Source organism: Centruroides vittatus, unplaced genomic scaffold (assembly GCF_030686945.1).
Source record: "Centruroides vittatus isolate TY-2023 unplaced genomic scaffold, ASM3068694v2 contig_1758, whole genome shotgun sequence".
In the NCBI taxonomy this organism is placed as follows: Eukaryota; Metazoa; Arthropoda; class Arachnida; order Scorpiones; family Buthidae; genus Centruroides; species Centruroides vittatus.
Window position 1 is genome coordinate 815,966 of NW_027121073.1, and position 23,264 is coordinate 839,229.

Below are 23,264 nucleotides of genomic sequence, written 5' to 3' on the forward strand. Positions count from 1 at the left end.
TTTGGTTTATTTGGTTACGGTAACGGGACACGTGAGCTATCTGCCGAAGGGGATGCATCCCGGGAAGACTTTTACGGGAACTGGACCCTATTTAGGTGTTATTAACGTGAAGAAAACCTAGAAAACTCCACGTGGCTAGCCCACTGACCATGCTCAAATCTACGAATATCTACCAGAGTTCGGTGGTTTTATCCACTCGGCTACCGGAGGGCACTTATTAGAATTAAGAAAGTGCCGTTCAGAAATGAAAACACCCGAATCATTAGATGTGAAAAAGAAATACGGATTTTTCAGAGTTACACTTTCGATTCCATGCAGGCAAGTGCTATGTGCTACTTGTCTCAGTAAGAGTGCGACTATGCAGACGTGAATTTAGAGTGAGCGAGAGATTAAGTTTTCGCAAAGGAAAACCATGCACAAACGAGAAGCGAGAAATAACACTGGCGAGAGCGAATTTCTGGTTCCCGAACATATCTGACAGGTTTTGATATTTATCGCGTCTCGCCTCTTCTCGCCACACATTCTCGCTCGCTCGCGTCTGCATAGTCGCACCCTAATGATACAGCGCATCTATTTCTCGCTATATAGTAATGACACAGCGCATCTATTTCTCTCTATACAGTAATGATACAGCGCATCTATTTCTCGCTATACAGTAATGATACAATGCATCTATTTCTCGCTATATAGTAATGACACAGCGCATCTATTTCTCGCTATATCATTGTCGCAGTAATTAAGTGAATATAATATATATTTTTTAAAACTATATCCTTTCTCGTAAGAATTATGTTTAGTTTATTAATTTCTTTACCGAAGATGTGTAAAGCCAACAAATCCAATATAGATAGAAATTACTTTATAAAAATTCAATCGATATTTTGGGGTGGGGTATACGGCATTATCTAAGTTAGAAGTATGTGAACGTGACTACCGAGTTTTGTAGCAATTGGCCGAACGGCCTAGGAGTGTACAGCCAACAAACAAACAAACAAACATACATACATCCTTATTTATATATATATATAGATTATTGTAAAACTGAAGTTTATAGATCTTAATAAGCCTTAAGTCTGATACCCTACTGGAGATACACACTACCCTCTTTATCTCCCCACCCCCTTTACGTTTAACCACCAAAATTTAATAGCATCAATGCCTCTCATACAAGCCACCATACCAAAATTTCGTTACTTAATCTTTACCCCATCCTGAGATATTAAGTGAAATACATGCCAACACACACATACATACAGATCCACGGAATTTTTTTGACTTTTTTTGGAGTCAGGAGGTTTCAAAACGTGGAGATTTGCAAAAAACTCGGAGGGTCAAATTTGACACGATTTCAATACTTTCTCTTATTATTTATACATAACAGACGGGAAAGTTATACTTAATTGTTGCTATATATCTAAAGTTATAGTGTATATATTATGTGTATATTCTTATGTTTTGCTAGAATAAAGCAAGAGTCGAAATCCTTTCGAGCATCTTGAATAAAACATCATTTGATTGCAACGCAATACAACACAAACACAATACAAATATGTTGGAATTAACAAGAAGTTCTGTCAAATTAATTGTAGATTATTCGAAATATTTTGCTAGAATATTAAACTAGTGAAAATGGCGACTTTTGTGATATTCCATGATAAATTTACATTTTTTTTCTTTTTTTTTAAATATTGAGAATTTGCTGATACGACATGATGATGTGTTTTGAAATTGGCCTCCTTAAATATGACGTAAACAGTTGTGGTTGATATATTGTGATTACACAAGAGCTGATGTACAGTACATTATCAGAAAACTAAATTTAAAAAAAATCTTTTTGTGAAATTGATAATTGAAATGATATTAAATGCAACATTCTTAAATACTTTATTCTTGATCAATATTTTCTGGCATGTCCTTTTTAAACGATATTCTATTTTTGAGGCCCATTAGTGGCCAAGTGGATATTCTACTGAACACTAGTAATTACTAGCAGATTTACACCTGTCTAAGGGCTGACTATGCAGAGTTTGCCGGTTGTTTTTTGGTGCAGCGGTTCCCAACCTTTTTTCATTAGCGTACCCCCCCCGTGGCATTTCCAACTTCCCAACGAGCAACGCATGCGGAAATCTCGCACTGCCTGTTTGTAGAGAGTGTCGCCATTTTGAATTTTATTTTGACTCGGTTCTCGGTTTCCTGAGTACCTACAAGTCTGGTTTCTTTTATGCACGCATGATTTGGGCACCTAATACTCTGTGCCAAATTGCAACTTCTGACATGTACTCCTTCATACCTCTAAGCTGGTAACACAGCAGGCAGTACGATTTTATAAACAAGTCATAGTCTTGTCAATAAAAAATTAATAAAAGTACTGAATAAATAATGAAAAAAAATACCGCTTGTAGAGGAAATCTGGAGAAACTAGCTATGTCCTTTTCCTTGCTAACAATAAAAAATACTTTTTTCAAACAACACGTGGGAACTATTGTTGAGAGATAATAATAATAACGGTAACATACCCCACCATCAAAAGGTTTCAAAACGTGGAGATTTAGGTCCTGTATTTATATGTCATACAAAATGGCACTGTTAGTATCTCTTCTGACAAGTTAATATGATTATTATAGCAATAAAATAACAGTCCAATTGTTGCAAGGAACAATTTTTTACGTAATAATTATTTAATACTATTAATTTGTGATACATAATATATTATTTTTTCTGCCATAATAACTAACTTTTTCTGTACCCCTAAACAACCTATCGCGTACCCCGGGTTGGGAATCGCTGTTTTGGTGTTTAATTAATATATAAATAGGAACCAGTTTCCTATTGAAAGTTTTTCCGGAAGGCATCCTCCTTTGGCATTTTTCAGAAGGCCCACGAATGATAAGAGAAATGAGCAATATTCTCTTTTTGTGATCGTCGTGTAAAAGGATTCTTTAATAAAAAACTTTTACATACTTATGTATAATTTTGGATTATTTAAATGCTTAATTGGATGGAAAAGGCACCAGTTTGCCACCTGGATTGCTGGGAAAGTCTGGGCATCCTGGTTCGAGTCACAAATTTTCACAAATGATTTGACTCGGTTAGTTGGATCTTCTCCCTCACCACCCTCATTGCGTTCATGCTCGAACCCATGATTGGAGTGGTCGCCCACAGGAAGACATTTGTCAGGAGTCTGGATGTGGCGGCCATTTCTAACTATCACGCGGCAAAAGATTAGGGAAGTCGATGCCCAACTTCTCGAAAAGATGGTGAAGGACCATAACAAAGCCTGCAATGCGTGAGCGAAATTTGCCAGGACACCCATATTTACGAATGGCTCTGTTTATGATTAGTTAAACTGTCCGAAGCTAACATTAAATTGTTCAGAACATCTCTCTGAACAATTTAGTGTTGACGTTCAGCACTAGATGCACTGAAGATTGCTTAGTCCTTAGTTTGATTCTTTTACTTAATTATTTTGATTAAAACAGGGGCAAATCCGGGAAGCAGTTTACTATTTAACACGCGTGACATGAGAAAAGGATGAAATGAGACCAAACAAGTGGCAAGTATGGAGTCTATCGTTTCCGAAACCCATAATATATAACCTAAATAATAACAAATTTCACACTTATTAAAAGTAGCTTTAATTTAGATCATTTTCCTACCAAGTTTTGTACGTAGAAAGTCGTTATTTTGATTAAAACAGGGGCAAATCCGGGAAGCAATTTACTATTTAACAAGCGAGACATGACAAAAAGATGAAATGAGACCAAACAAGTGGCAAGTATGGAGTCTATCGTTTCCGAAACCCATAATATATAACCTAAATAATAACAAATTTCACACTTATTAAAAGTGGCTTTAATTTAGATCATTTTCCTACCAAGTTTTGTACGTAGAAAGTCAATTTGAGGGTCCTTCTGTATTTATATGTCGTACAAAATGGCACTGTTAGCATCTCTTCTATCTGACAAGCTAATATGATTATTATAGCAATCGATTAACAGTCCAAATTCATCTTTTAATCACTAGTAAATGACCTTTCCTAAAATCAGCATTTCATTGAACTGCGATTAAAATCAACAAAATATTGCATTTATCTATTTATTTATTCGAATGCAAATTTTACTTGCAAAAATTCAAAATATATTATTCATTACTATATTAATAAGTCGTAGAATTCTGTTAACATTTATAGCTTGTATATACTTGAATAGACTTTATAATTTTCGAGCATAAATTTGGCTTAATTAATGTTTAATTAGTTAAAAGAAATTACTTTAAAATGTTTTAATTCCTTTTTTTTTTTTTTTTTTTTTAAGTAAGAGGAAGAGATTCTTATCATAATCTAAACAAATAGACTTATGATAAAGACTGTCTTTTAGAGCATCTATGCAAACTTTAATGGCTAAAATTTGAATATAAATTGGAAAAAATGCACGTAAAATAACTAATTTTTATCGTTTGACGTATTTAAATGAGTATTTCTCTAGTGATTTTTGATCAAATATGGTTATTGACAACAATGGCGAGTTATCCTGTGCACAAAAAAGGCAATTGTCCGAGGACACTACTAACAGGGGGCCCGAGACAATCATTTTATAAGAAAATACTTGCAATTTTACTAGAATTTTTAGTATTATCGGAGGACCTTCTGTTTTATTATCTGATGATGACCCTAGGGCGAGATGACTAAACGTAAATAAGCGTTGGATCTTATGACTACATTCTTTAGTCCTTGGATAAGATCTGGAGCATTTCATCGTTCGATTGGTAACATTGATATAATTATTGATATTATACAGCGACCGAAACATTATTGGCTTTTGTTGTCAGGCGATTCCCGGAAGGATTAAGAAATAAGTACATATGTATACAAACTGTAATTCTCTATACACTAATTAATTCATTTATTAATAGTTGAATAATACATTTTTAAAAGTAAACATTCGACATTTATATACAAAATATAATTATGCTATCTGATAAGCTCTAATTAACATAGAAAGCTGATAATTTTCACCGTTTGTAACACCTAAATAGGGACATTTTCACATAGAAAACCCTCCTGGAAAGCACCCTTTCACGTCCATGTAAAACCCCTTTTTAAAACCAAACCAAACGTCCTAATAGAAATTTATAGTATTATACATAATTTTATTGCTGTTAATTATAAATTATACACAGTTTCTTCATCGAAATACATCTTCATTTTCAGCAATAAGTACGCATTGTAGAATTAATGCTTAAAGAAGAATTCTGTGCCATTAGGATGTATTGAATACGCTGCAAAAATAAGACCTTAAAATAATAATTATTATTGTTTTATGTTATATTTTCATTTCAAAGTTGTTATTATAAATGATCCCTAGTTAAACTGTCAAGGAGGGGCCATGGCTTTTGATGATTCTACTGATGAACTAACGGGGTTCATCAGTTAGCCGTGGCCTCCTCTTGGAGCATCTCATATATAAGTAGAGAGTCAAGGAAGTTCCTGAAATCTTTCCCCGATTCCTAGTATATTATATAATAAATATTCTATATTAGAACTGGCTTTGTAATTATTCAGTACAATAAGTAATCGGCTCGCTAATGTAGGAAATGCTGATGAAATTAATGATGAAAGAATCTCATTAAAGAGATCATTCTTTATCAGTTTAAGGTGGCAGATATTTCAAACCAAACAAATTACGGGCTTGATTTTCCTCTAAACATGTCCTTGGAACAACGATCGCGATCATCCCGAGAAGCTATAACTATTTACACCGAAAATATTGAGTGTTAAATGAACATACTTGTCCAATAAAATAGTTTCGTCCATTTCGATTGGCTTGACTTCCGAGCGGATTCGTTGCCGAAAGTAAAAAGTCAGAAATTAGCATAATCTAGGCATAAGTAATGATTTTCAAACCTTCATAAACATCTGATTGGTTATCGTTTCCGAGCTTCAAATCATTGATTGGTTATACATCAAAGACGTCACGGGTAAGGTAAGTGAAAAGAGTCGAAGCGTGGCATCATTAGCATTGCCATAATTGCCATGAAAGTATCGGTGCGTGTGAGAGGAGAATGGTTCGCCGTGCCTTGCAAGGCTGGAAGATCCACAGTAAGATGGCTGGGAGAAGAGGCTTTGAGAAGATATCAGAGACTACAACCGCAAAGTTCACACGTTGATCGAATCGAAAAGGTGAGAGAAATACGAAGAACAAAAGGAGGAGCCATTTTAGACCCCGACGACTTGGTCAGAAATATTTTAGATGATAACGATTACGTTTCAGTGGGTAAGATATTGATTTTTATTCTATATTTACATTAGTAAGCCCCCTCTCTCTATTTCTGCCCTCTGGGTACTGAGAGAGCCTTGTTTAATCATACTCGTTATAATTTCTCCCAGGCCTACATGGGAATAGCCGGCCGCTGAGAGGCGGGGTCCTTCATATCCGGGATAGACTTAAGAAAAGTTATTGGATGACGTCTTAATTAACAATCATAAACGCCATCGAGGTGTTTATTTGGGGTTCGCTATAGTCCGCGCAGCGAAAGAGTAGACACGAGTCAGCCTGAGCTGGAAAAATTTATTTCAGATGGAAGGAGACACCTGGGTATTGACACGTGGATCACAGTAATAAAACAATATAATTATTTACGATAAAGTTAGCATTAAAACGTCTTAAAAACGAAGGAAAACTCCTTCCAACCCCTTCATCTGACACAGACTCTTCCGGCTCAGGCTGACTCGTGTCTACTCTTTCGCTGCGCGGACTATAATAGCGAGGTCGAGGCCGAAGTTTTAAACGCGTAAACGTGTACGTCGGACGTTCAGCGCCGCTTTCCTTTAAGCCTAGGAGTTCGACAATGGCGTTTGGAAAGTCAGTGGAATCATGCTCGACATTCCAAACGCCATTGTCAAACTTCTAGGCTTACAGGAAAGCGGCGCCGAACGTCCGACGTACACGTTTACGCGTTTAAAACTTCGGCCTCGACCTCGCTAATATATTATAATTATATAGTAATTTGCCTAACTCAGTATTCATGTTCCACGAATAGATCGCCACCGCATATTCACCCACAAATCTCTGTTCGGCACAGAGAAACACTTCTATACTTTTACTGTATAAAGTCTCGTTTTTTTTTACTATTTTCCCATAGAATTTGCTAATATAAATTTTTAAAATTCTAGTGTTGGAAACGGATCGAGCCAATCCCGTAACCGGACCTGCCGAAATTCATTACATACCCGAACAAGTGTATCCTTTCGTAAACACAATATACTTTTTTAATATTAAAAAAAAAATGCTAAATTTTTAAATATTACGAATATAAAAAAAATCATTATTTTTTTTAACTTAAAAACAACAGACCGGGAAAATTCAGCCTTCCAGATGAAGTGAGTAAACAATTAAAATTCTAGAATTTAATTAGATCATCCTCTTATTAAATGATTAATCTATTTAATATAATAAATATTGTTGTATTAAAAATCTATACGTAATAAGTAAAAGGAAGTTTTCAATTAAAGTTTTAAAACTCTTGACGTAAATTAATTGTGAAATGTTTTACTTTATCGTATCGTTGATCGTGTATACGATATATTGCATCTAACTTGCATATTGTTTATGATATTCCCGTGTTTATACGTAGATTATCACACGAATAATTATGAAACTTTGTGGCATGACCTTACGGGATAAGAATTCGTAGTGTTTTTTCTGTTTATAAATTCTTTAGCATTAATTAGATAAGAGAATCGAGGAACCTTCACAGATAATTACTTGTAAATTCGGTGGTAGGATATTAATAAGAAGCAAACTTTTGGGAAGATCGGGAGACACAAGATTAATTTTTTTTTAATGGTATCACACAGTTTACGTGTTTATTAAACGCAATTTCAACCTTGGGATCATTGCATGGATCTAGTAAAGTGATTTAATGTTATTTAATGCTATTACGTAAGGGATTTTTAAAAATCTCAATACATATATACTTTAGCCCAATTGTAGAGGCAATTAATGTCGCGAAATTTTAAATTTCCAACATGTCTTTTGCAGTATATATGCTTAGATGGATGCAGCCTGGAACCTGATGATCTTCTATGTTTGGGTAAAGGGTTGTACAGACTTAAGGTAAAAGGGCATTTTAATAATAAATATACTCACTCTAAATGATTTATTTATTATTTTAATACGAGAATAACACCATTATATTTCTACATTCTTTCTAGCTTTGCGAAGATGCTAAGGAGAGAATTAAAAATTCCAGAGCTTTATTGGAAAGGATATTACAAGAAAATAAAGGTAGTTCATTAAATTACATTAGTAGTTATATTCTAACGTTAAACAAACGTTTTATTTTTTCGTATTCAAGTTGTTTATGGAGTTAATTCTGGATTTGGAAAATTCGCCACAACAGTCATTTCGGACGAACAATTAACGTAAGAAATTTTCATATAATAATTACTCGTTTTTCAAATAAAATAATGAATTATAGACATTATTTAGAGGCAATCTTAAATTGTATAGAAAAGAAATTTGGGTTAATGTTACCCTAGGTAGCCAAGATGGCGGCTCGTCTCTGAATCCAGCAAACAGAAGGCAGGAAACAGTGAGGACCACGTTCTAACCTAACCTAACCTATTCTAATAAATTACATAATTATTAGCAACCAAATTATTAGAATAGGTTAGGTTAGGTTAGAACGTGGTCCTCACTGTTTCCTGCCTTCTGTTTGCTGGATTCAGAAACGAGCCGCCATCTTGGATACCTAGGGTAACATTAACCGAAATTTACTTATGTGAGATTTGCAAGTAGTTAAGTAAGCTTGCTTACTTAACTACTTGCAAATCTACACGCACCCATTAATTACATGCAGGCTTATATTAGTGTATGTATAATATATATGCATATATCTAGTATATTCTGTCTACATTCATTACAGTAATTGAGTTCATATGTATTTTACTTTTAAAATGAAATATTTAAAATAAGACCATTTATAATTATTTTTTTCAGTCAATTGCAAGAAAATTTGGTCAGATCTCACGCTGCTGGTAAGATGATTTTATTCCTATTTATAATAAAAAAAATAATAATAATAATTTAAATTCTGACTTTATTGCCTTTTATATAGGCTAGATATAATACTGTTGTATAATCGTAGGGTTCTTAGGGGAAAAACAGGAAGAAAATATATCGTAAAATCATTTAGCTCAGTTGCTTTCATCCCTATTAAAATTTGCTCTTATTTTATAAATCCTTTGTTTATTGATAGGTGTGGGAAATCCGCTGCCACCGGACAAAACCCGAATGCTCCTGGCTCTGAGAATCAATGTGTTATCTAAAGGGTACAGCGGGATCTCTTTAGAAACACTACAACAACTAGTGGATGCCTTTAACGGTAATTTTATCCATTAAACAAAAGATTCGGGCACTAAAGATTAAATAAACAAATAAATAAAATTTTCTATAGCATCTTGTTTGCCGTGGATCCCCGAAAAAGGAAGCGTGGGAGCCAGTGGTGATTTGGCTCCACTGGCTCATTTGGCTCTAGGTTTGATTGGAGAAGGGAAAATGTGGAGCCCCGAAAGCGGATGGGGAGAGGCTAAATATGTAATTACTTTATTATTATTATTATTATTTTAATATATACGAAATGTTATTTTGTTATGCTTTTTTTTAGGTCTTGGAATCGCATGGATTGCAACCGATTCAGCTGAAACCGAAAGAGGTATGTTACGTTTTAATCTTTATTTAATGTTTTAAAATAAAATTAAAGCTAATTATTATTATTAATATTATTAGGGAATTGCCATTTTGAACGGAACGCAATTAATTACTTCATTAGGAGCAGAAGGTAATTATGAACAGTTGAAATTTCTTATAAAAGATTGGTTTGGGCCCTCCTGTTAGTGGGATCCCAGTCCCATTAATTGGCTTCACCAGTGATTTATATCTTACAGAAGAATTTAAATTTTTTTTTGATATTTTACGCTGTAGCCGTACAAAGAGCAAGCATTATAGCGAGACAAGCGGATGTAGTCGCTGCACTATCTTTGGAAGTTTTAAAAGGAACCACGCGCGCTTTCGATGGAGGTGAGTCGATGGTTTAGACAATATAAAGTTTTCTAATTGCGTTAACTCGTCTTAAATAATTTTATTCAGATATTCAAAAGATTCGACCTCACAAAGGACAGATACAAGTAGCTAGAAGATTGAGATCTCTCTTACATTCAGACACCTTCCCATCCGAGTTAGCGGGTAAATACATTAATAAATAAATATTGTAATATAAAAAAGGCCATTAAATAAATAAATAACGTTTTCAATATTTTCTTTAATATAGAAAGTCATCGATTTTGCAATCGCGTTCAAGATGCTTACACTTTGAGATGCTGTCCTCAGGTTCACGGAATAGTACACGAGACCATCGGATTCGTCAGAGGAATCATCACCACCGAAATGAACAGTGCCACCGATAATCCCGTATCCTTACAGTTTATTTCTAGTCGATAATATGAAATTGCCTCCAGCTGTTGATAACACGAGTTAGAACCTCGATGCGGGCCTATCAATGATTCTTTGGTACAGAAGATTGGATCTCGCTTCTCTTGTGGCATTCAGAATATTGTAACTGCATACGTTAACGTTTTAAAAAGTAAATTACTAGTTGTAATTTTGCATTAAAGTATAAAATTGTAAGCAAAAATTTTGCTTAACAAAGCTTTTCAGTTGGTTTTTACCGAACGTGCAGAAATTATATCGGGAGGAAATTTCCATGGAGAATACCCAGCCAAGGTAGAAACATGTGCAAATTTCTAATGTTTTATTTAATCCGTCGTCACAAATTTATTACAAATTTCGGTTAGATTTACCTTTGGTAGTCAAAATGGCGGCTCGTCTCTGATTCTAGCATACAGAAGAAAGGAAACGCATGTTCTAACCTAACCTAACCTAACCTATTCTAATAAATTATTATAATTATTACCAACCAAATTATTAGAATAGGTTAGGTTAGGTTAGAACGTGCGTTTCCTTTCTTCTGTATGCTGGAATCAGAGACGAGCCGCCATTTTGACTACCAAAGGTAAATCTAACCCAAACTTCTTTAACCAGGCTTTGGATTATTTGGCCATTGCCGTCCACGAACTTGCCAGCATGAGCGAAAGAAGAATCGAAAGATTAGTTAATCCGGGTAAATATCGTTCCACTTAAATAGATTTTTTTTTAAATAAATTAAATAATTATATACTTTGTTTCCTTAGCTTTAAGCGAACTTCCGGCCTTTCTAGTAAAAGACGGAGGATTGAATTCTGGGTTCATGTTAGCTCATTGTACTGCCGCTGCTTTAGGTAAGTCTGAACTCTCCCCAGTTCAATTATAATCTTCATTCGTATTAACGGAGAATTTATAATTTGAATTTTTAGTCTCAGAAAATAAAGTCTTGTGCCATCCCGCTTCTGTCGATTCTCTGTCTACCAGCGCTGGAACGGAAGATCACGTCTCTATGGGTGCTTACGCTGCACGAAAAGCATTGGAAGTAGTAGAAAACGTAGAAAGAGTTATCGCTATAGAACTACTAGCAGCGTGCCAAGCTATAGATCTGTTACGCCCTCTAAAATCTACATGCCCTTTAGAAGCAGTCTATAAACTAGTGAGATCAACAGTCAAGTAAGTCTACGTGCCATTTTCTGAAAGAATTATTAAATTTTCTAATCGTAATCGATTTTACGTACAGAACATGGGACAAAGATAGATATTTTGCTCCGGATATCGAAGCTGCTACAGAACTTCTGAAGGAAGAAAGAGTTTGGGAAACCGTTCGACCTTACGTGGATCGTTATTTCAACGAACAAACAGTCGAAACAAGACCGTCTTCGCCCACCACCAGTTTCTCGAAATCCATGAAGAGGAAATTCGACGAACTCAACGGATCTTTAGAAGAATATTTCGGAGAAAAAACATTTAAATCCGAATGAAATTTTTATAAAATATTACCAAAAAAAAATTTAATCTCTCACTAATAAAAATTTCCAAAAACATAAAAAAAAATATCGATTGGGGTGGTAAAGGAAGCTTCGTCGTAGACGTGGCCATTATTATCTCCATTTGTATCGGCATTACCAATCATTCTATTGACCAGAACAATTTGGAGAGGAAAAGATCCCGTCTAAAGTTGAACGTACGGCTACCATTGGGTTTCGAGGAAGTCGATGAACGATTATAAGACAACACAGGATATGTAATATCAACATATATTTCCTCATCACCACTCATCTCCAATCACTTCTAACCTAATCAACTAACTCTTAACTGTTTTGTTAAAACAATTTTATGTCAGAGACTCTCCACTTTAAATTACACTACTATATCTTGAAGAGTTCCTAATGTAGGGAGGAGGAGGAGGAGGAGGAGGTACATTTTATATCCATTAAAAACAATTAAAATTGAATGAAATTTATCGACTTTTTTAAATCAAAACTAACGTTCCTGTATTTTTGTTTTGTTTTCATTATTCAATTCCTTGTTGTTTCCTACTGTGTAACGAATAAATAAAAGTTGTTGTAGTGTATTTTTTGGGTGTTCTTTTAACGTTTAATCCAATCAGATGTCTATAAGAGAGCTTCGAAGAGTTGATTGCGCCAAATGATTTTATTTAATAACGGTTGAGTGTTGGTTAGTCTGCTACGTTATATTGATAACGTCGGTCGTTCCTAGACGAGCATCCTTATTCGTTAAGAGGTGAGATGACAGAATTTTAAGTCGTAAAACATCGCGTAAATTTATTAAAATACGACTTTTTTCCCCTGTTAATAATTTTACATTTTTATTAAGATAAGAAATGCGAGATAGATATATATATTTTTTAAAACGTTACTTAAAGATAGCTGCTCTTATCTACGGAGCAGGAAGATAAAATTTTACCACGCGGATTTTAAGTAATTAGTTATTGTTTTTATTTTTCGATTGTAGTATGAGCCTTACCACCGATCATTTATCTAACGACACTACTACGATTGTCGTACCTTATCCACGTCCCGCTATCGTCTTCGCTTACGTATCTGCTATCGTATTCGTAATTGTAGGCTCACTAGGAAACCTCCTGACGATTTTAGCCTTATGGAAATGCGTCAAGTTACGCCATGCCACTACAGTATTTGTCATTAGTTTATGTTTTGCCGATTTACTCTTTTGTTTTATCAACCTACCCCTGACTGCTTCACGATATATTCACCAAGCGTGGTTACTAGGTGATACCCTTTGTGTACTTTTCCCATTTTTCTTTTATGGAAACGTTGCTGCTTCTCTGTTGTCTATGACTGCCATCACTATAAACAGGTAAGTGTACTGTACAGTACATACGTTATACATTACTATAGTCGTAAGAATCGTTCTTAATGGAATTTCTCGGCAGCTAATTAAGTTAATTACGGTGTAAATTATCGTCTAATTTACTTAATTTATCGATAAATAAACATGGAAATATATTCTAGTGAAAATTGATAAGGAGTTTTATAACCCGTAATAACGAGAAAGACAGACATCGAGATATCGAGAAAGACAGCTTTATTAAATGATAATTTATTTTCTGGATAAGATATAATTCTACTTAAATATCAAATTAACACTAAATAATAATTACGTTCAAAGGAAAATTAAATTAAACTATACGAGTTGCAACGATGATTCATACTCGTACATGCTAAATTGATATCGAAACGGTCGTATCATATTTACGTAAACAAGGAAATTCTCGATATTTTATCGAAATTTAGAGAATTGTATTGTTATTAAATGAGAAATTGCTGGAATAAATCAATTATTTTCACGCTTGGGCCAAGATAAGAGGTGAAACAGCCGTATTCCCCGACACAAAGGCCCACTCTCTGATGTGTAATTTATATGACTAAATATGCGTGTATATATAGATATATAATCCTGATTTTAAATATTTATATAATTTTAAAACTGAAATAATATATTTAGAAACGAATTGTTTTAACAAAGCCAAGCAAACCAGCGACGTTGTGAAGTTACACCATTGATTTACTCGAGTTATTTACTTATTTTTCTGAGATTTTTATTAATAAATTTCCGTTTGAATCGATCCAACATTATCTTCCGCGTGTTTTCTTTTATCTAATGCAAATATATGTTTAATAGTGCAAGCAAAATTAATGAAACTTCCGGAGATGTACCTGTCAATTCCAACGTTGGCAACTGAGATTATGGATTATAAACAGAAGTTTTTACGAATATTTCTAAGTTTGGAATAAGTGTGACTTGTTTACATATATTATACCACAAGCTGCAATTAATTTCCTGTAAATTAATTGCATTTAATTACCGAAATTTAACTTATATGACCTTTACACAAGTTGGTGTAATTATTATTCATCAATAAATTACACTTCAGATTATATAGAGCAAAATAATAATAAAAATATATTGATAATTTAATAATATAGATAATTGTTTGCAGATATGTATTGATCAACCACTATACCGTTTACTCTAAAATCTATCAGAAACGATACGTGGCCGTCATGATAGCCTTCATCTGGTGTTTCAGCTTTGCCATTTTGATACCGACTCTAGTTAGGTCGTGGGGATATTTCGGCTACGATCCCCGAACATTTTCCTGTACCATTTTGTCCATAAAAGGGCGATCTTCGAAGAAATTCCTCTTCGTCTTCGGATTCTTACTACCCTGCATCGTCATCATCATCTCTTACTCCTGCATATTTCTAAAAGTAATTATTCAAAGTTTCGGATATATTTTCTTAATTACTCGGTTTAAAATGTAATTATAAGATATTTTACAGGTTCGTCGAAGTGGCCAGAACGTATCTTCTCACGTTTCCAGTAACAATAGGAATGCCGAAAGGCAAATGTCTCAAAGGAAAGACGAATTGAGGATCACTAAGGTCATGTTAACTGTGTTTTGCTCATTTCTAATTTGCTTCCTACCTCTAATGATCGTCAATGTTTTCGATTCCGATATAAAGTAAGTTATCTGCTTTCATTTTCCAGCTTTTAATGGCGATAAAACTCACTTAATAACGCTTAAACTCGTTTAGGTATCCGACCGTGCATATACTTTCTTCAGTTTTGGCTTGGATGTCTTCGACAATCAACCCTTTCATCTACGCTGTAATGAATCAGCATATCGTCAAGCTTACCTTCGTTTATTATGTCCTCGTTCTAGATATTGCAGTTCACCCGATTTGAAAGTTTCGACAAGATCCGGCAGCTCCGTTTTCATGGACATGTTTAATAATTCCGGAAAGAAGAAAAAGTTATGCTCCACTGACGATAACAAATCCAATTCAAATTGTCATCTGTAAATTATACAGCGAATAGAAAGGACAATATCTAATTCTCGGCTTTGTTGTTACGTAAAATCTCGATATTTGCTAACGTCGGTGGCATATTACAACAGCTACCGATTCATTTTCATTTATAATTATCACGAATTTTTTCGAAATTACATTAAAAATAATAGTAATTTTTATAAATAGAATAGTGCAAAATCCAGTTAACTACTGTAAAAACCGATTTAATAAAAAAAGAAACAAAAATTGTTAATGTTAAAACTCGAATAAAATCTTTATAAAGTTCGACCCCATTCAGGATACGACACGTGACCTCTTCTATCTCCTCACCCCTTCGATCTTTAACTACCAAAATTTAATAGCATCGATCCCCCTAATACGCAAACCTCCCTGCCAAATTTCGGAAATTTTCGACAAAAAGCACAGGAGTTATTAAGCTTCAAAGTGTGGGTGAACAAAATCGTGCCACTCCCCCACACGTATAGGTACATACAGAATCCCCCTCCCCGAAATAGTTTGCATTTCTCGACGTTTTGGGCCACCCTGTAAGTAAATTTCTTCATCGATAAAAGATGTTTAACCGAGACCAGAAATACGAATAAAAGGTTGTAAGTGGGAACACGCTTCCAAAGGCACAGAGCCTCTTCGGAGTATTAATTCCGTTCAGGAATGAAATTAAGGCTGTGTTTATTTTTATTTTTTGTAAATAGTTCAATTGTGTTTAAAATATTTACCTTTTTGTTCTTTTAAATATCTGTTATTCAATTAATTTTTAACATTGATTAAAGTGCGAACATTATTAAAATTCTTTTATTTTTTATTAAACTTTTAAATCTATAAATGACCTGTCTTTTTTTATAATTATAAATTTCATCTAAAACTCACCAAGTTTCGATAAATATCGAATCTTTAAGCAGTTAATATGAAATTTAAGAAGTTTTATTAAATATAAAAGTTTATGTACAGTACATACAGTACAATCATGAAAATTCCACATACAATTTTAATTGTTGAAGTAATTATAATTCTGCTTTGAACACATATCGATTGCAATGTGTGTGTTTTTGGTTAAAGTTCAACGTTTAGTGCATTCTAGTGACCAATATCCGTTATTTTCTAGTAAAATTTTTTACTAGTCGGTTGAAATACAGTCTGTATAGGCCTATTATAAGTTGTCTCGACCAGTTATAGTCGTTTAAATACAGTTCTTAATTAAACACGAGAACACTGCTTAACGTTTCGTTGTCACTTTGACACGGTAGACGTCACTGTCGATGTTCTATGCACTTTAACCGAAGTGGAGGAACGATCTCGAATGGTGTCGAAGTATCCGTCCGTAAATCGGGATGGAAAGTCGAGTCCAGCAGGGTGAAAATGGCCGTGTCACATTCGGTGGAAAGTCGAAATCCGCGCAATAAGGTCTCGGCAGAAAAAACGACCTTTTCCACCAAGGTCTTTTACGCTCGACGGATTCTTCCACCATTTCTTCGGACTCCTTTCTGTCCAGTAACGTCTCGGGTGATCTTGTCTTCACCGTCCATTCCGGAACTTCGGGGTATCGTCGCTGCAGATATTGGACGAGAGACGAGGCGTTGTCGTCCGGAGTTACCACGACCACCCGTTTGACTCGGGAGTATGCGAGTGTTCCTCCGCATCTTTGGAAAGCACCCGTATTGCACCAGGCGAAGACCAAGCGCCATCCTCGGGCTCGGCGTGGTCCGAGGTGTTCCACTTCTTCGATTCGTTGAAATTCTCCATTCTGCAAAGGAAAATGAGCGACTGTTGTGAAAACAGAATTTGCATTAAGAAATTATCCTATTCTAATGCAAAAATGATCGTTTTAATTCCTCTTAGAAAAGAGTATTATAATAAAATCTCTATTTACTATATATAATTATTTTACTCTTTTCGACGATTTTTAATGTACGATAGAGAAATTAGTTTATTAAAAACTTGTAGCGGAGAAGGTAGTATTATGGAACCCCTCCATTTCAGACTGATAATAGATTCGAATTCTAGCAAATTGTGGCTGTGCTACACTAGGCAGACATTCGTAGCAAGGGGGGATGCTTCCCATTTCAGTTATGTGGTTGAGTTCAGTGAAACAGGACATTTGTGCTTTTGGCAATTCCAAACTTTTGAATGGTAAGTAAATTTAATTATTTCTAAAATATAAATCGTGTAGTTGTAGGTATCTGGTGCATGTGTCCCGTTCTATAAGCCTAGGGGTACAAGTTAATCTGTCTGATGTTTACGTTTTTAAAGCTTGGCGTTGACAGAAATTAAGTTAACCCAAGAAGGAGATGCGTGAAGTATGGACCCCATTGGTGCTATTAATATGGAACCCAACTCCTGTGGGGTTCGTAATACCCACAAATTAAAACCATGGAATATTTTTGTAAAAGTATGGGGTAGACGAATGAAGAAATTAGAAATAGATACCTGAAACTATAGATAAGTAGATCTAGCTAAATTCTGAAGTTATTTCGGTTTTAAAAGAACTGTTCTGGATAGATAAGTGTTTTTAAAGCTGATTTTTATAAATTGATTTCATTTTAATTTTCAGGTGAATAGAGCCCAGCTGAACAAGCCAAAGAAAGACTTGGAGAGACAAAGATCGAGCCAGGAAAAAATGGCAGAGACAGTGAATATGGTAAGGGACAAGAAAATGGGGCTGAAGAAAGCTGAAAAATTTTATGAGGTGCCAAAAACTACTTTGCGAACTCTCTCTTTGCAAGCAGGCATTCGTCCGGAGCAATTTGTGAAAAAGACACTAGCTAGAAAGCCAATTCTTCCTGAGAATATCGAAAAAGATCTGCTGGAATACACATTGTTGACGGAGGTCATATTTTTCTATTATTAAAGCATTTTTTTTGAAAACATACAATGGGGTTCCATATTACCACCCGGCTTCCCAAAAACGACTTTCTGACTTTTCTTACAGAAGCCTTCAAAAACCATACTTGTAGTTATACTAGCGAAAAATCCAATTAGAAACATTTAGTTTCATAGTTACCAGTACTTTTCGCACAAAAAATGTGAACGTAGTTGTGATACCTTGTTTACATATTACTATAATGAAAATGGGGTTCCGTAATACCACCTTCTCCTATATTATTCTGTTGACTGCCGTAACACGAAACATCTGTGAAAATAGGGGAAACTAGACGACGAATGAACTCGAATTATTCTAATTAATTAAAATTCGGACGGGATATTAAGAATATAATTAATATATTCTGAATAATCCTTACTATTGTCTCTATGTATATAAATCAAAAGTTTGTTCGTTCGCTATGCACGCTTTAGCCATTCGACCAAATTGCTGCGAAACTCGGCAATTACGGAGACAGGTAGCATTTAGCACTTGCCTGAGCGGAATCGAAAGCGCTACCCTGTGAAAAGTCGATAAGTATCCAATTTTCCACATCTAACAACGGGTTTTTTCATTTCTTAATTATAATAAGCGCCCTAATTCGACGAAACATTCACCAGATAATGCGCATCGTACTTTGATTAGAAATAAGTAGCTCGATGTCATATTATCTGGGTCAATTTATTAAACGTTAAATACATAAAGTTTTGAATGAACAGTTAAATATTAAGTATGAATTACAAGACTTTTTAGACTGGAACCTAATTTCCAGATACCGAAAATGAAATGGAAAGTTCATCGATGACTTTCAAAATCGCCTTTGTCGGTGTCGTATTTTAAAAAATATCAAAAAGTGATTCGATACGCTTTAGAGTACATTTTATATATTTATTAAGATTTTAAATTCATATTTCTTATATGTAAAAATAATGATAGCATAATATAAATAAAATAAGATGTAAATGCGGTAAAAGTTTCTTTCGTAAATTTGAAATAATATAAGAGTGCTTTTGAGCACACTTATGCTTTATTTTCACCCATCCTTACTATTAATACTCTCCTCAGACTCGACCATATCGGTGGTCTTTCTTTTCTCTCCTTTCATCTTTCATCTGGCTTTCCACACCGAACATTATGTTACATAAGCTGCCGAAAGGTATTTGAAACTGTAGGAAGACAAACTAATATTCAAATACTAAATAGAAAAACAGAATTAATAAACCATACAGTTGACTTGAAAATGTAATAATTGTTTCGATGCTATTATTACAGAAACAATCATTGTATTGTAAAACCGTTTATTTCGCCATTTATTGTTTAGAATTTCGAGTGCCCGGGTTGCACGTTAAACGGAAGCGAGCACGCTTTCGTTTGACGCGCAACCCGGGAGCTCGAATGTAAGGATTTTTAATTAATATAGTTAATTAAAAATCCTGTAATAAAAAATATCGTAATATAGTTACGATATTTTTTATTACGGGATAACGTCAGGTATACCACAAATTACACGCTCCATCTGACCCAGTTTGGACCGCGATAAGCTGTCCTCGGCACCAGGCAGGAATTAGTTCATCAATCGGAACGAATTTTAGAATCCGGAAACAAATTGATGGACAAGCTAGACGACGACCTAAGAAAAAGGACCGACGACGTAACGCTGGTGTTGGCAGAGGAGTGGAGAAAAGATAGAAAGACATCGAAGTCTTCAGTGCACGACTGCACTATGCCGAGGACGAAGAAGCGCGAATTTCGTTACTTAAACGATTTCGACGGTTTCGTTACAACACATCCTTACAAACATCCCTCGCCGTAACATTCACAATTGAACCGTTATTTAGTTTGTTCGTCGCGTCCAATCATTTACGTATCACGTTTCGTTACAGTAAACGACACCGTCACATAACACCGACACCGCTTTCCGAAATCCAACCTCTAGGTCCTCGTCTTGGGAAGTGGAAACGTCGCTCGGTGTTTTCGAGTGGCGGCTAAAGGGGCTCTGGTACAAACACTACAGTTGTCTTAATTAATCTTCTCTGCGAAACTTTGCCAACACGGATGTAAGGGATATTTGCAAAATGCTAAAACTTTCTAAAGATATTTTCATTAAAGAGCACGGATGCTGTTTCATAAGTATAAAGGAATCGTGTAATCGATATATAAATATGAAGATGTTTGTTTGTTTTTTGTTTCGCTATACACTCCTAGGCCGTTTGAGCAATTGCTACGAAACTCGGTAGTTCCGCTTAAATACTTCTAACTTAGATCATGTCGTACATTCCACCCCAAAATATCTATTGAATTTCTGTAAGTCAATTAATTTCTATCTACATTCAATTTTCTGATTTACACGTAGCGCCATATATTGGTAAAAAATTTAACAAAATCATAAACTAAATATAATTCTTACCAAACAAAACAAAAATATATATTACATTCGCTCAATTACTGTGACAGGTAGCACATAGCACTTTCCACACGTATTTTTGCTTTTCGAACGATATTTTCGTAATAAGTGTAGCCGAGTAGACAAAACCACTGAATACCGGTAGTTAGCTTGTAGTTTGTCGTGAATTCGGGCAGAGCCAACGGGCCAGCCAAGAGCAGTTTTCCGATTTAGTAACACCTAAACAGGGTCCAACTTCTCATAAAAGTCTTCCCTAGATGCATCCCCTCAGCAGATCGCTCACGTGTTGCGTTGCCTTAACCAGATAAACCAAATTAATTGTAACAAGTCATTACTTATTTTGAAATGGTCATAATGCCGAGCTGCAACTTTTCGTCAATTCTTTTAGTGGTGGTCTTGCCCGTGTACTGTACATCATACTTTTCCCGTTAGCAATAAAGTCGTGTCGGTCATCCATCTAACTCCGTTCGGAAGAAAAGTAACGTTACTTCCGTTCTAAACTGGATATTCGTATATCTAAGTCTCCTGCCCTAAGCTTTCCGCTTCTGGTATCGACTTTCATCTATCTAACTCCTTTCTCGCGATTAAAGAAGGACAGGTAGATAGGTGACGACAGCGGGTCTACAATTTTTTCAAATTGCAGCCCAATAATTTTTCTATAAACGCAGTATTTACGAGAACACATTTCCCGCATAGTTTATACAATCTGTTTCCAAAATTTTTAAAAATTTATTATCACATAAAAGCAATTATTCTAGTATTTTTACAAAATTTTTTCTAATTAAATATTAAAAATTAAAAAAGAACCATCGGACGAAAAAATAACAAATTATGACTGTAAAGTATCGTCGCCAGGGGGACCTTTTCAATCTACCTTTGCCTTTGGCTCATAGAGGAGTCTATTGCTTTTCGCTTATACTCCGGAAGAACAGGAAGATGATCGCTCAGCGACTGAAGAGTCGGCCTTATAGAAGACAGCCAATCCGAGAAGACAGATGAGAGATCACGGATGCGACCAAAGTCAGCCTTATCGGAGACGGCCACCGCGAGAAGGGGAGATAGGAATGCCTTCCGGGAGGACTTGGGGGAAAGCTGGCCCCTATTCAGGCGTCATTGGCAAGGAGGAAAACCCGGAAAAAACTCCCGCTGCCAGCTCGTCCGAGTGAGGTGCGAACCCCCGATCGAACTCCGGTGTTTAGGGTCTGGTCACCGCCAGTATGAGCGGAGACGGAGTCCACTCGCTTTTCAATCTACATTTTCCAGCGCTCTCCTCTCTGGATAAAAAGACGAAACACTCCCGAGAAGGCAAGATCAACACGTGGCGGCGCTGGAGCGCTACATTAGCCTCACTAGCCGTTTCGCTTAGCAACTGGCAACGTCGATCGGAGAAAGAGCCGAAAAGGCTATAACCTCCATATTAAAAGAATAAGAAGAAGAAGAGAAGGCAAGATGGTAATAAAGACACTCGTATATCACCAGTTCCGATTTTACAAAATTTTTGTGTTTTTTAAAATAAATAAATAAATAAATAAATAAATATAGCTGACCCGGCAAACGTTGTTTTGCCATATAAATTATTTCTAGGTAATTTCTAGCTGACCCGGCCACGCGTTGTTGTGGCTCAAAATGTATTTATTATAAATGTATAACACTTCCCCCGTGGGAGGAATTTCAAAAAATCCCTTCTTAGTGTACATTCTCTTGACGTACCCTATTAAAACGCAATCAAAAACGCATCTAAAATAGTATAATAAAAGCCGAGTTCTTCACAGTAAGCCTTAATCCCGCTGGCCTTCCCTCAGTAAGCCTTTTCCCGCTAGGGAATATCGAAAAATCCCTTTTTAGTGTATATTCCGTTGACGTAACCTATTAAAACGCAATTAAAAACGCAAAAAACCGCATGTAAAATAGTATAATAGAAGCCGAGTTCTTCACGGTAAGCCTTAATCCCGTCCATCTCCCTTCAGTGGGGAGAATGTCGACATGTATATTATATAAAAACACGTGCGTATTCGAATGCAACGTTGTGTCAAAATTTCAAAGGAATCGGTAGGAACAAACGAACGTTATATTTTATTTATATAGATAGATAGAAAATGATCTGCTTCAGTCCATTCTCACAGAAAAGCATAATGCCTGACAGAAAAGCAAACTTAGCGCCATCTGTTGGACATAAAAGCCTTAATCCATATATAAATATATTTTTGAAAGGGGGAAATGGTGTAGGGGTATGAAAAATAGATAGTAGCCGATTCTCAGACCTACTGAATATGCATATAAAATTTGGTAAAAATCGGTAAAGCCGTTTCGGAGGAGTAAGGTAACTAACATTGTGACACGAGAATTTTTAACATTGTGAACGATATTAATATAATATATATATATATTATATTAATATCGTTTATACTTGAACTATATTTATACGATTACATAAATGATAATTTACTCTTATGGGGAAATCCCGTTTTATATAGAAGAATCCGCCAACGGGTATTCCAAGAGGAATTTTTCCAAACCTTTTCATAAAGTCGTTTATCTTTAAAAAACAAAATTATAAAATATTAATCAGTTTCTTATAAGTAAATCTTGTATTTCCTTGTTTTTTCGTTGATGCTGTTTATAATTAACCTGATTCAGCTTTTTCAAATTCATTTTTATACAATTCT

General features: G+C 35.2%; 2 protein-coding genes across 2 annotated transcripts; both read left to right on the plus strand.

Moving 5' to 3' along the window:
- The first annotated feature begins 5,867 nt into the window (after positions 1–5,867).
- LOC136969205 (histidine ammonia-lyase-like) lies at positions 5,868–12,222 on the plus strand. The gene is made up of 19 exons (XM_067263300.1): positions 5,868–6,272; positions 7,172–7,238; positions 7,351–7,378; positions 8,040–8,114; positions 8,213–8,285; positions 8,356–8,422; positions 9,000–9,037; positions 9,259–9,384; positions 9,457–9,596; positions 9,667–9,714; positions 9,789–9,840; positions 9,984–10,079; positions 10,149–10,244; positions 10,330–10,469; positions 10,716–10,781; positions 11,100–11,178; positions 11,249–11,335; positions 11,411–11,654; positions 11,722–12,222. The coding sequence occupies exons 1-19, from the start codon at positions 6,032–6,034 to the stop codon at positions 11,960–11,962; spliced, it is 2,004 nt and encodes a 667-aa protein (XP_067119401.1). The 5' UTR covers positions 5,868–6,031; the 3' UTR covers positions 11,963–12,222.
- Positions 12,223–12,498: 276 nt separating this feature from the next.
- On the plus strand, positions 12,499–15,779 carry LOC136969207 (protein trapped in endoderm-1-like). The gene is given in 6 exon segments (XM_067263302.1): positions 12,499–12,725; positions 12,957–13,322; positions 14,467–14,737; positions 14,810–14,991; positions 15,065–15,147; positions 15,150–15,779. Coding segments are annotated over 5 exon segments (1,083 nt in total). The 5' UTR covers positions 12,499–12,725; position 12,957; the 3' UTR covers positions 15,332–15,779.
- The last annotated feature ends 7,485 nt before the right edge of the window (positions 15,780–23,264 follow it).